Source organism: Phyllostomus hastatus, unplaced genomic scaffold (genome assembly GCF_019186645.2).
Source record: "Phyllostomus hastatus isolate PE091 unplaced genomic scaffold, TTU_PhHast_1.1 phas_contig_210, whole genome shotgun sequence".
NCBI classification, from domain to species: domain Eukaryota; kingdom Metazoa; phylum Chordata; class Mammalia; order Chiroptera; family Phyllostomidae; genus Phyllostomus; species Phyllostomus hastatus.
In genome coordinates this window covers 18,817,603-18,829,561 of record NW_025333737.1, presented here as the reverse complement: position 1 = coordinate 18,829,561, position 11,959 = coordinate 18,817,603, and the positions used below count along the sequence as shown (strand labels likewise).

Genomic DNA, 11,959 nt, shown 5'->3' with positions numbered 1-11,959 from the left:
TGACATAAAAACAATGACTAGTTATTAAATTCAACTGCACTCAATGGCCTGGATACAACATTTCTTCTCTAATTATGTAGCTTTAAATAAAGATTTGGGCAAGGCCCCTAGGAGATGGGCATTCCCGTGTGCTGGTCACACACATTATTTATGCAAGATAATCTTCGTTGCATATTGACCACAGCAGGCCAATAAATCCCCCTTATGGGGATTTAATTTCCAGCTTGTGACCTTTGGATGAAAAACAAGTGAATCATTTCCTCCTGCTAGATTTACACCAGAGCTAATCTCAATACTGTGATTTAGGAATGGAGAGAATGCAAAAGGACTCCGGAAGAACCTTTACAGGTGAAAAGAAAAAACAAAGAGGAAGTCAGAGATCTGTATTTAGCAACAAACTGGCAAATACTTCTAAGTGACAAAGTCTCCGGGGCACAGCTCAGAGGTTTCCGGACGTCCCCGCCCCTCAGAGCCAGACCGCTGGGGAGGTGCTATCCACCCAGCGAGCAGCGCCGCCCCTGGCGATTCCGTGAAGTTCAAGCTGCGAGAGGAGGCCATTCGGCTGGGGACAGAACGAAAACCCTCCCAAATCAGACTTCTCGCTACTTAAGAAATTGCGGGCGCAGAAAGAGTGCTCTTTATTTGTGGAGGTTACAGGACCCACAGACGCTGGATTCCAGGTGTCCTGGGGCTCATTCTGCACGTGCTCTGAACAGCACACCTTCCCAGGGGTCTGCCGACTCGCTGACCCCACGGGCTGACGGGCTCCTCCCCTCGGGGCTGGGTGCGCAGCCTGCCTGGCCGGGGTGCCCCCGGGTGTCAGAGGCCCTGCCTCAAGGCCTTACGGCAAGAGAGACGGGCACTGTCACTGCCGGCGGCCGTCATCGGGAGCGCTCAGTTGGCCAAAAAGAGATCGATATAACTCTGTCCTGAAAGACAAAGAAAACGAATTGGTTAACACACTGGTTAACTTCTCAAGGTTAAAAAAAGAACTAAGAAGCTGGGTAATACCCTAATCTGTTTGTTCGATTGAAAACACAGCCATGCAATTAAAAATGCATCCCAAAGCGCTTACTCACAAATAGAAAGGAAGGGAGAGACCTAGAAGAAGCCACTCAAATCGTAAAATATGTAAATAGTCCAGCGTGGCTGGATACCCTGTCTCCAGGGAATGAGTTTTCTGTAAGTTCACCCTTTACACACAGGCTCTTCAAGTAAGAAAACAAGATGGAATATTTTAATAGGATGTATGAGGCTGCCACACGATGAGGATTCAATCAGACGTGGGATGCAGGGGATATAATTTAGACTTCATACATTTTCCCGGACTCGGCAGCACTCGAAAAACAATGAAAATGACCCGGCAACAAGATCCCAATCACTGTCCCGCGCGCAGCCTCCCTCGCTCCCCGGGCCTCTCCTCTGTTCTCAGTCTAGCACACAATTCCATTGGCTAATTTATTATTCCTAAAATTGGGGTTTGATGTTACGAAAACCACAGCACGCCAGGGTCTTGAGTCCTTGGAAGTAAAGCAAAGGATCACCTCTGACCTCTGTTTCTGCTCTTGAGTGCAACACGCACTCAGCGACCTGGCCAGAGGCAGGCGTCAAGGCCTAGAGAATCTGTGCAGGACGGGGTCGGGGCCTGCCCTCCTCGCACTGTGACAGCAGCTCCAGGACGCTGTCCTCTGTGGAGAGAAAACGAAGTCTCCGTGCAGAGGGAGATGAGGAACCACGAGGGTCCGAGCGGGTCAGACCCACCAGGGGAGGTGGACTGTGGAGGGCCCGGCCGACCGTGGCGGGCGATTCACGGTGGCCGTGTGCAGGAAGGCTGGCCACGGGCCCCCGCGGGACGGGGGCACGCTCGGGCCAAGGCCCCGGCCAGCAGGTCAATGGCCCCAGAAGAAAGCTGCACCTGCTCTGCTTTGTATTTTCAAGATCTAACCACAAGCCAGCCTGCTGCTCTGGTTAGGAAAACAGGACTTTAAAAGTGCTCTCATAGTGTCTGACAGTCATCATCAGCAAAGCTGACTTTCAAAAAAACAAACAAAAAAAAAACCACACCCTTCAGACAGCTGTTTTGGTTCAGCCAGACTTTAACATAAAAACGTATTAGACTGTTTTTGAAGTCACTCCGCTATAGTTGTGGTAAGAATAGAGGCGCTATAATGAGAAAATCCAGCAACAGCAATAACATATTAAAACTTTTTTAAAAGAAAAAAGATCTTTCAAAAGAAAACTGCAGAAGCCAAGAATGCGCACCGACCTTATCATTCTGAGGACCGCAGGGCCCGCGGGGACGTGCGGCCGGAAACCAGTGCGGCCACAGGGCACCGCCACCCGGAGGACCGCCGTGCCCTCCTTTGTTCCTCTGCTCCCTCCAGCCACCCGGCCCCTCTGGGCCACCCCAGACAACCAGCCTGCCTCGGCAGCTTCACACTAAATGCAAAGGAGGGGCAGGCAACCTCCCTTCCGGGTGCTTCCGAGTCACCAGCTCCACCGCAGGAGCAACAGCGAGGCCCTGCCCAGGCTTCCCGTCATCACCCTACAGCCCGCCACCTGCCTGCCAGCAAGCAGCCCCTCTAGGCATTCCACACAAAAAAACCCAAAATGGCACCTCAGGGGAGCCACCACGACAGAAAGGACAGCATGACTTTAAGGCCACAGCACCACACCAAGGGGGACGCAGAGGCCTGTGCTATTCAGCCTTCGCAGTCACGCCCTCCCCACCTCGCCAAGCCCGCCCGCACCAGACCCATCACCACAGCCCCGCAAACGCTCCCGCTCAGCGCCCCAACAACGGAGAATCGCCTGGGCAGGCAGCAGTCACTGTCCGCAGCAGGGCTCACGGGTCGGGGGCAGAGGGAAACGCTGACACCCATGTTCTGACAGAGCATCGCTTCACACTCAGGTGGGCAGAGCTGACAAACATGCGGCTGTTCATGGCAAAGCAACTTGGAAAGCTAAGTGGTCTGGGCTCTTAAAATATTTTTACAGAGAGCGGGAGAATATGAGCAAGGAATGAGTCCAATCTAAAAATCCCCAAGTAATTCCAACTCTGTGTCTTCCTCACCCGCCACAACCAGGGACGCTGGTACCTTCAAAGCTGCTCCTCCAGGCCTCCCCTTCCGGCTAAGAACGCAGCCAGAGCCTCCTAGCCGACCTCTGGCTCCTTCTTGGCCCTTCCCCACTCCCCTCCCCCAGCCTGGCTGTACAGACAGACAAAGCAGACCCTCCCCAGGTCCGGGAGCATCACCAGGAGGAGCACGCCCCGCCCTCACCAACTACTCAGCACTCCCTTCATAGGCTCCAGGCTGGCTGGACCTCCTGCCTGCTGACCAGGTGCCCGCCCACCTGCCCGGGCAGAGCTGGGGAGCCAGGACCACGAAGGGTAGAGGCTGGGGTCCTGGCCCCTCATCTCTGCACGGCCCAACAGAATTTTCAAAACTGTGCAGCCCTCTCACATATTTTTAAGTTTACATATAAACTTTTTGAATAAACTTAATAATCACAAAGGATAAAATTACCAAAATATTGCAAACATTAATTTTTAAAATACTACGCCTAGATCCCTGTTGTAACACACCCGATGAGATAGATCTATACACCAAATTGATTTGTGCCCACCATCACTCATTTAAATAGCACATAAACTCTAACTTGAAAATTTTACATCATCTTTTTCTTTTTAAATGTGTATTTCCACTTGACTTTTCCCTAGAGATTTTGGTCCTAATATAATTGTTTTATGCTTGAAAGTCTTTTATCGATCACCCTATCATACTTCTTGGCCTCAAAAATAACTATGTAAATGAAACACTTTTTGAAATTTAAAAAGTTAAAATAATGTTTTAATTTCTTCAGACCATGAGGCTCTAAGTAATTAAAAAATTACCTTTGGACTGTGTTATCATTACCATTATTATTAGGATATAATCATATACACAATAACAACATGATACAATATACTATAATTCTGGTAAAAATTGAAGGCACAGAAACAAGTAAGACACTGCGGGACACGCATCTCTCGGTGAGCCAGGTGAGGCTTTCCCTGCTCCGTCTGCGTGCCCGTGGGGAGCGCCGTTCGTTGCTGGAGTGGAAGAGGGTTCCGCTTCGACTCTACTTCTGTCTGTGGTTCTGTAGCCCTGAGTGCTGAGAGACCATGTCACATAAACAAGTAGACGGGAATGGGAGAGGTTTGTCAGAGCGATGCCATTCAATTCTTTTAATTCTTTCTGAGTTATACACCAAAGTAAAGGAAAAAATCACAGTGATCTGCTACCAAAACTTAGTTTTGATGGTCTACCACCTAACAACTTGATCGACTCCTACAAACTCGTTAAAACTACAGGCCTGGGAACCCTCGGACCCACGGGGACTCATTGCCGGCCCTCAGCCGCAGCAGTTCTCAGCCGGCACGGACACCCTGCGCTGCCCTCTGGGGTGGTGCCCGGAGCTTTCCACTGCAGGGTGGTGCCCTGGGTCAGGGCGAGGAGGGGCCCGAGGCAGCTTGGTGCCAGGTGGGCAAGGACAGCTGTGACAGGCAGGTGAAAAGAACCTGCAGCCCCGGGCACAGGTGCACTTGCAGACACATCCAGCGCGTGGACCTTCCCGGGGAAGCCCTTCCCACCCAGGGTGCAGACTGCCTGTAGGGTGGGCTGAGCTCCGCCCCAAACCCAGACGGGTGCCAGGTGCAGGGCAGGGAGAAGCATCTGAAGAGAAACAGAAAGTGTCCACAAGCCTCGCCCTACCCCAAGGAAAACAAACCTAGAAATAAAAGCAGGTACCAAAGAGTCACTGTAGGGCAGGGTCAGACTGCGCTCTGCGGCTAGGACCCCTCCCGGCAGCGTCCCCACGCACCAGGTCTGGCCAGGCAGAGAGGCCCAGCTATCAATCCTTTGGTTAGCTTTGTCTCCACCGGCCTCTCCAGGGTGAGTGCGCAGTTTAATGCTGGAGGTCCCCTTAAGGCTACACATAATGAACTTAGTTTCTTTCTTTTTTTTTTTTTAAATGCATAATTCCTCCTCTCTACCAGATTAAGAATCAAGATTTGAATCTCTGAGCTGAAGTGCCCTCCCCCTGTGTAGGCCCTTCCCCCACACTCCTGGCCTCAGTGGCCAGCGGGTATGTCCCTTGGAGAACGTGTGTTAATGTCGGTGTCATGCAGGGGAACAGCCCACAGAGTCATCAGCAGGACTCAGACCTGAGGTAGAAGGTCGATAGCAGGGGCTCTTCCTTGAATTAAAATTTAACTTACCCTTTATTGCAACCTACAAAAGCAAGTAATGAGCACTAACATTTTTATTTCTTTTAAACTGTCATTTAGGCTGTAGAGGGGATAATTACCTATCTCTGGTGTAGTAAGATTTTATAACCCTTAGTGAGGCATTTTCTAATTTAATATTTTTACTATATTATCATAAAACCTGTTTCTGGGAAAAAAAAATGATCATGGATTAGCAGCCATTTTCCATAAAGACGGAGTGTGTGTGTGTGTGTGTGTGTGTGTGTGTGTGTGCGCCCGCGAGTATGTATTTGGCTTATTACATGATTCTTCTGAAGAGACTTCGAGTGTGTGTGGCCCAGCTGCTGTGGAAGGCGGCCCCTGCAGAGGCAGGCTGTGCGCAGCCCCAAACGGAACGGCCGTGTGCGTGTGCAGTGGCGTGGCCCCCAGACACGGGCGCCCAAACGTGCTCCCTTCGGCTCCACAGCAGCGCCCCCCACCGACCGCAACACAGACCGGCGTCCTCACAGTCATTGGGCAAACAGACGAGCACATTAAACCTGCAGACGGTCTGCTGGGCTGGTCGCGTGCACCTGGCAGGCTGAAGGGACTGGGCCGGCTGCACGCCAGGCCACCGCACACCCGTACTTTGGCCAGAAACCCCCCAAGCCTGCAAGACATCCCCGAGCTGCACCTACTGTCCCTGTGGCCAAAGGCAGGTGACAGCAGAGACAGCAGCAACGCCACTGCTCCCTAAAGAAACCCGTGCAGCCTCCAAAAGTGCATCATACTCCCCGAGTGAGCAGTATACACAGGAGTCCCGAACAGGCTCCCACATGTGCCAGAGGAGACAGTATCACTGCTTTCCTACTTTAAATTGGACACACAAGGTGCCCTTCATTAATTTGAAATTGCTCATCTGCCACTTCAGTGGGGGGAGGGGTGTCCCCCTAAATGTACAAGACACATCCCAGCATGCACCCTGGCTCTTCTTCCTTCCTAACCCTCCCCACTCCCCGTCCTGTGTACGCCGAGGACCCTTGTGCTGCACACAGAAGTGGTGCAGCGTTGCTCCTGCTTCACTTAATCCCTTAGACACACATGTGAGAATCAAGGGACGACGGGACACACAAAGGGAAGGTGAGACAAAGGGTTCCGATTCCCACGCTGCTCCTGTCTGGAAGAACCCCTATTGAATCCGAATCTTTATGAGGCGGGAGACCACAGTCAGAATGGAACTCACACTGACTGGCGTGGTCGCTGATGGCAGATACGCTTTTAAAAATTACGGGTGAAGTTACTGATGTGTGCCTTTTTTACATGCTTGTGTTCTGAAAACAGTTTACTTATTAGTGCTTTGGAAGCTTCTAAACATGCCTTAGAAATGTATGGTCTTTGGCCTTGAAGTATAACGCAAAGGTATCATAAATTCCTAAAATACAGCTGAATGTCTACCTGAACTGTTAGACTGTGTGGAGGGTTACGAAGATGTGATGGGGAGCACCTCTCTTACCCAGGGCTTAAGACCAACAGAGCAGAAGCTGAGTGGGAAGGTGACTGAGTGCAGTGACCCCACCTAGGGCAGGCCGCACTCTCCAGGGGGGACACAGGACGTCCCTCCCTCGCACTGGCCCCCGGCCCGCACTGCCCCTGGCTCCCGGCCTGGGCCCCCCCGACCCGCGGAGCGAGGAGAGGGACGGGGCTGACTGCTCTTCCTTGTGGCAGCACCTCAACTACTTGATGTCTTCCCCCACCCGAGTCTGTTCTTTTCTAGTAAACACAAACGGTTCACCCCATTCGTGCTGTGACAAAGTGGGAGTTCTCCTGCCCTCCTGACTGAATGGCTGGGAAGGCCCAGGTGGTCTCCACGGCTCCTGTGTTCTCAGCACCTACTTCTCCTGCCTCCGCAGCACTTCCACTCTCTTCTGACCTGCCCACCAACGGGCCCAGCATTCCAAACATCAACTGAAAAAGGTACCTTGTCAATGATCACTGGGCACCTGCTACTGACACCAAATGAAGGGATCCTCCCAACTTGAACCCCGACTCCCTGAATGCTCTGTGGTCTGCTCCCCAAAATGCCAGACACAATCTTTCATTCCTTCTGCTTCCTCTGACTCAACCCATTCTCCTCTGTATCAGTGACTCCACAAGAGAGAGGAAGGGGTTTGAGAAATGTTCCTATGACCTAAAAGGGGAAATATATTGATCCGAACTGCAGGCAATTGCCCAGTGCTCCCTGGGGGCTGTGTGGCAGGTGGCAGTGGGGCCGGCGGACCCCACTGGAATGGGGTCTTCCAGGAAGACGGGGTTGTTGGGAAGGCCGTCCCGGGAAAGAGCTCTTACAGGGAGGGAGTGTCATCTAGTCAGGATGACAGACACAAATTACAAGAATAAAAAACTTAAGATTCCTGAATGCAGCCGAAAGGTCAGCACTTAACTCTCTCTCACTCTCCCCCAACCTCCCCCAACCACAAAAAGTGGATCACAGGCTTCTTTCTTTGAAATCTAATCGCGATTTCATAACAAAAAAACAACACACACAGACACAAAACAAGAAACTGGATGAAAAGAAAAGAAAGCAACCTTCTCTTACCGAGGGCTTATTTCTTAACAGGATCAAGTTAGCAAAGTAATGGTGACTCGGAGGACGCCCCTTTACCACTAATTACCTAAATCCGGATACAAAGCAAATCTCCAATCAGACACAGGATGAACGCTCTCCAGCTCCACAGCAGCCAAGTCGCAGCTCCCCAAATCTACCACAAGGTGGCAGTGCACGATGCAGTTCTGGGCAGACCCAGCACCCAGCGCGGGCTCTCAGCAAACTGCGCCCATAAATTACCTAGTGTGTCTGCTCTCATCACCTTCCTTCCCACTGCTTGAAGGAGACTCTAGAAGGTCTGTTCCAATTCACTCTTTTGGTCAGGTCAGAACTAGGTCCTTCAAGCCTCTGCAAATGCTTTTAGCCCCACAGCTTTAAATTACAGATGATGACATGTGGCCTCTGGCCTGTCCCCTAAAGATCAGACAGAGTGAAGATTTATAAATGTTCGAAGAAGCACGTTCAGGCCCCAAACAAAGGAACTGGAAGGCTGGGGAAAGGAAGGAGAGGGAAGAGGAGTAGAGGTGAGGAGGGAAGGAGGCAAGGAGAGGTAAATTGGTAAGGTTCCCCCCTGGTTCCCAAGTCAGTTTCAAATTCACTCTACTTGAACAAAGGGAGAAAAATACTTGGAACTTCCATCACCCCAACCAATAGCAAGCCTTTCAAATTCTTTTAAAGAAAAATAATTCACCTTGGTGGATGTGCAAAAAACAAAACAAAACGGGTGGGGTGGGCAGAAGCACTCTAGACAAAGGGGACACCACCTTCTCTCCTGTACATTAATATTCCACATCCCTGGGATGATCCCCACTTTCACAGTTTGACTGTTTTATAACAGATTTGATGCAAGAGAAGACAAATGGCCTCACAAAGGAAAGACGACACATCATCTCACCGCTTTTAGCAGGGTTTTCTCTTTATTTTTATTTATTTTTATTCTGTGGCTGCGCTGCAGAGCTCTCTGCCTTGCTGGAGATGTTTAATATTAACGTCAAGCCACCGCGATCCCGGCGATAGAGTTGGCCGGGGCTGTGTTTACGGTGTTGTGACTGCTGGCTTCAGGAAGATGAAGCTCCTTGTTCAAACAGCAGCCCCTCTAACAGCTGCTGTTAAAAGCCAGGGGATGCTTCACTGCTTGGACGTGAATCACTTCCTCCAGCCGCACGGAGGTGAGACTGACACTCAAGTTACATTTGTATCCCCATCAAGGCTGCTTGCCCAACGACCTAGGGCCTGGGAGGGGGCACGACAGATAGCACATCTCTCAGCTCCAGTCTAAGGGGTCCAAACACTCAGAAATTAGTGCGGGTATTTGCTGTCGGCCCCCAGACTTCCAGCAAGCCATTTTAGTGTTTCTGGTAACAAGTGGGGTTTCTTTTTCTTAAAAACCCAGCACTGATGCAAACAGAAAAGAAGCAAGTACCCAGCAAACACACACAGGGCAGCCACTCTGCGATGCCACGTCCCAGGCTCAGTCCGGCCACGGGACCCCGGTGGCAGGCACTTGTACCTGCCGGCCAGCTGTCCCCACTCCTCTCGCTGGGGTGCGAAGGTCCTGTGTTCTCCTGTTCGTCCCTTTCATCCTCCTGCCAGCCAGGAGCACAGACCTTCTCCCAGGCTCTGTGCTCACCCCCCTTCTCTGCCAACACCCTGCCCTGGAATCTGACTGGGCTCCCGGCTCCGACACCCCTGTGCAATGGACAGAGCTCTCTCCTCCTCACCTAGACCGCCATCCTACCCCCTGGCCCTGCAGGGCTAACCTGTCACCTCAGCCAGCATTTCTGCTAATAATGGTGTGAGTTCTCTGTGAGTCGTGTCTCACACTTAACTGCTTAATGCCAGGAAGCTATAAACAGAGTTACAGGAATCAATACTACATTTTCTCATTAAAAAATAAAATCCACCCAGAGATAGGGCTCTTGTTTAGACAGTTTACTTAATTGATAAAATGCAAGTTGATGCCCTTCATCTGTCAGTCTTTGTGGTTTTTAACAGTACCCTTCAAAGAACTTCCTCCTCTCCTCTGTAAATCTGAGAGCAATTTGGAAGAAGGGGAGATCTGTCCCAGACACTGCTAGGTAAACTTCCCCGGGCGAGTTTACTGTCCAGGATTCGGCTACTTGGTCATCTCTCCCGGACTCAGTTCACCAACTAGTCACTGAAGTCAGCAAGTGGACAACCCCAGCCAGTTACGTGACTGGCTCTGAAAAGCCTGCCTGCTCAGTGCACCACGAGTGGTTTGCGTTCCTGCCCCCGAAGCCGGTGGATCTGCTGTGCTGCACAGCTGTGCCTCCCCCGCAGGACCAAGGTGGCGAGGAGGCGGAATGCTGCCAAGTGCGTGCAGGAGAAAATGTGTATTGATTTCTTCTTTCTTATAAAGGAGCACAAAGCATTGAAGAACAATTGCTCGTCTCTGCAGCATTTCACACTCCTCACGAGACAAAGGCCCAACCCCCAGCAGCCTCTGAGAAGCTGAAAGGGGAACCGCACCGAGTGGGGTCTCCTGGGTGTCCGCGGCCACCACGCAGCCCAGCTCCACTGCTGGGACTCCAAACACCCCGGGCCACAGATGCTTCCTCTGCCTCTGATCAAGTAATTTCCCTCAATTTCCCTCTCTGGGCTGATGTTTCCTCATCTATATTGGAGAAGAAAGAGCTTTCAGTCCTATTTACCTTTAAGTGGAGGTGCCCAGAGGGTAAAAGAGTTAATGTTTATAAAGTGTTCTGCTCCCCAGAGGGAGACAATGGATAAAACACAAGGTGTGGTTATGGCTCATTCAAGACCTCGTTTCCAGGGTAGTTATAACAGCTTCCCTTTACAAATGCTGGCTTCCCAGCACCTTGAACTTGAAGTACAATGAGGCAGTACCCTTTATCTAAATATCCTTTTTTGGTTTGACACTTAATACCAACACTAAAAATAACAAAAGGTAACCAAGGACTATTATGCCTTATTAATGCACATAGAGAATCCATTCCAGGGCTGTTTTCTTCTTAAACCAAACAAATCCTGCAGGCAGTCCAAAACACAGAGGCCTGTCTGCAGTCTCCATGTCCCCACCAAAAACCTGTAGGAGGACCACAGGAAACCGAACAGTATAGATATCACAGCCAGGACGGGCAGGGGAAACATATGGTATAACAACAAAGTCTATGGTGTACATTATCAGAAGTGACAGAAATACAAGAAAGAGTGTTCGTGAAAGATCTTTTCCCAGAGTTCACACCAAGTGAAAAATAACAAAAACTCTCTAGGTAAAGGGTTGGGAATGTGAAATCCCAAATCTGGACTCTTCGTTTCTGGGGCCTTCCCAAGATGGTCACGAGTGAAAAAAACGTGGAGCTGGTACTCAAGGGGTGTGACACCCTGGTGAGGGGACATCAGCCACAAACGGTGAGGACACAGCCGTGGAGCGGTGGACGCTGCACCTGACGCGGACACACACAAAGCGCTGCAGGAGCAGAGGAGAGCACATCACAGGAGCTAGATGACTTGGAGAGGTTTCAGCGAAAGACGCAAGAAACCACTGTCCGTCCACCTTACAGGACTGTTTGCAAACATAATCCTACCGGCAAACTGAATAGACTTATGAGCTGACGACCTTCACAGACATTTCAGACAGAAGACCTACGGCCAACCTATTTAGGTTTGTACAAAAACAGGCATGTCTGTGTTGCATGAGAAGGGGCACGATGCAATACATACAAACACATGGGAAAACATGTATTTTATTTATTTAAATAATTATCCGTACAGATTAATTTAAAATTGTCCCTTTCAGAAACAAACAAAAAAATTAAAAAGAACATTTCATTCTCAAGAATCCAATGAGCAAGAAGGTCTACTTTCACTTTCTAGGGAGGAAAACTGAGCCCCGTGGAGAAGACCTCCTCAGGGTTGCACCGCACTCGAGAACCAGGGTGCACTCTGCACCCGGGCAGCCTGAATCAGCTCTCTGGCTTAGGGAAGGTTGCCAGCAACTGCAAAAAGACCTTAAATGAATTGCTTTGCAAGTAATACCTGTGCTACAAAACTACTATACAATAAGGCAGGATACGACTGAATGATAACACAGGCATACCTCCTTTTACTGCACACTTCACAGATGCTGCACTTTTGCCCCCAAA

At 50.5% G+C, this 11,959-nt stretch overlaps 1 protein-coding gene across 1 annotated transcript in view; it reads right to left on the bottom strand.

Annotated features, from left to right (window-relative positions):
* Positions 1-368: 368 nt before the first annotated feature.
* AATF (apoptosis antagonizing transcription factor) overlaps positions 369-11,959 on the bottom strand; it is a 102,915-nt gene continuing 91,324 nt past the window's right edge. Inside the window, exon 12 of the mRNA XM_045836604.1 lies at positions 369-929. Coding sequence (XP_045692560.1) covers positions 866-929 — 64 coding nt within the window. The 3' untranslated portion in view covers positions 369-865. The remainder of the gene's footprint in view (positions 930-11,959) is intronic.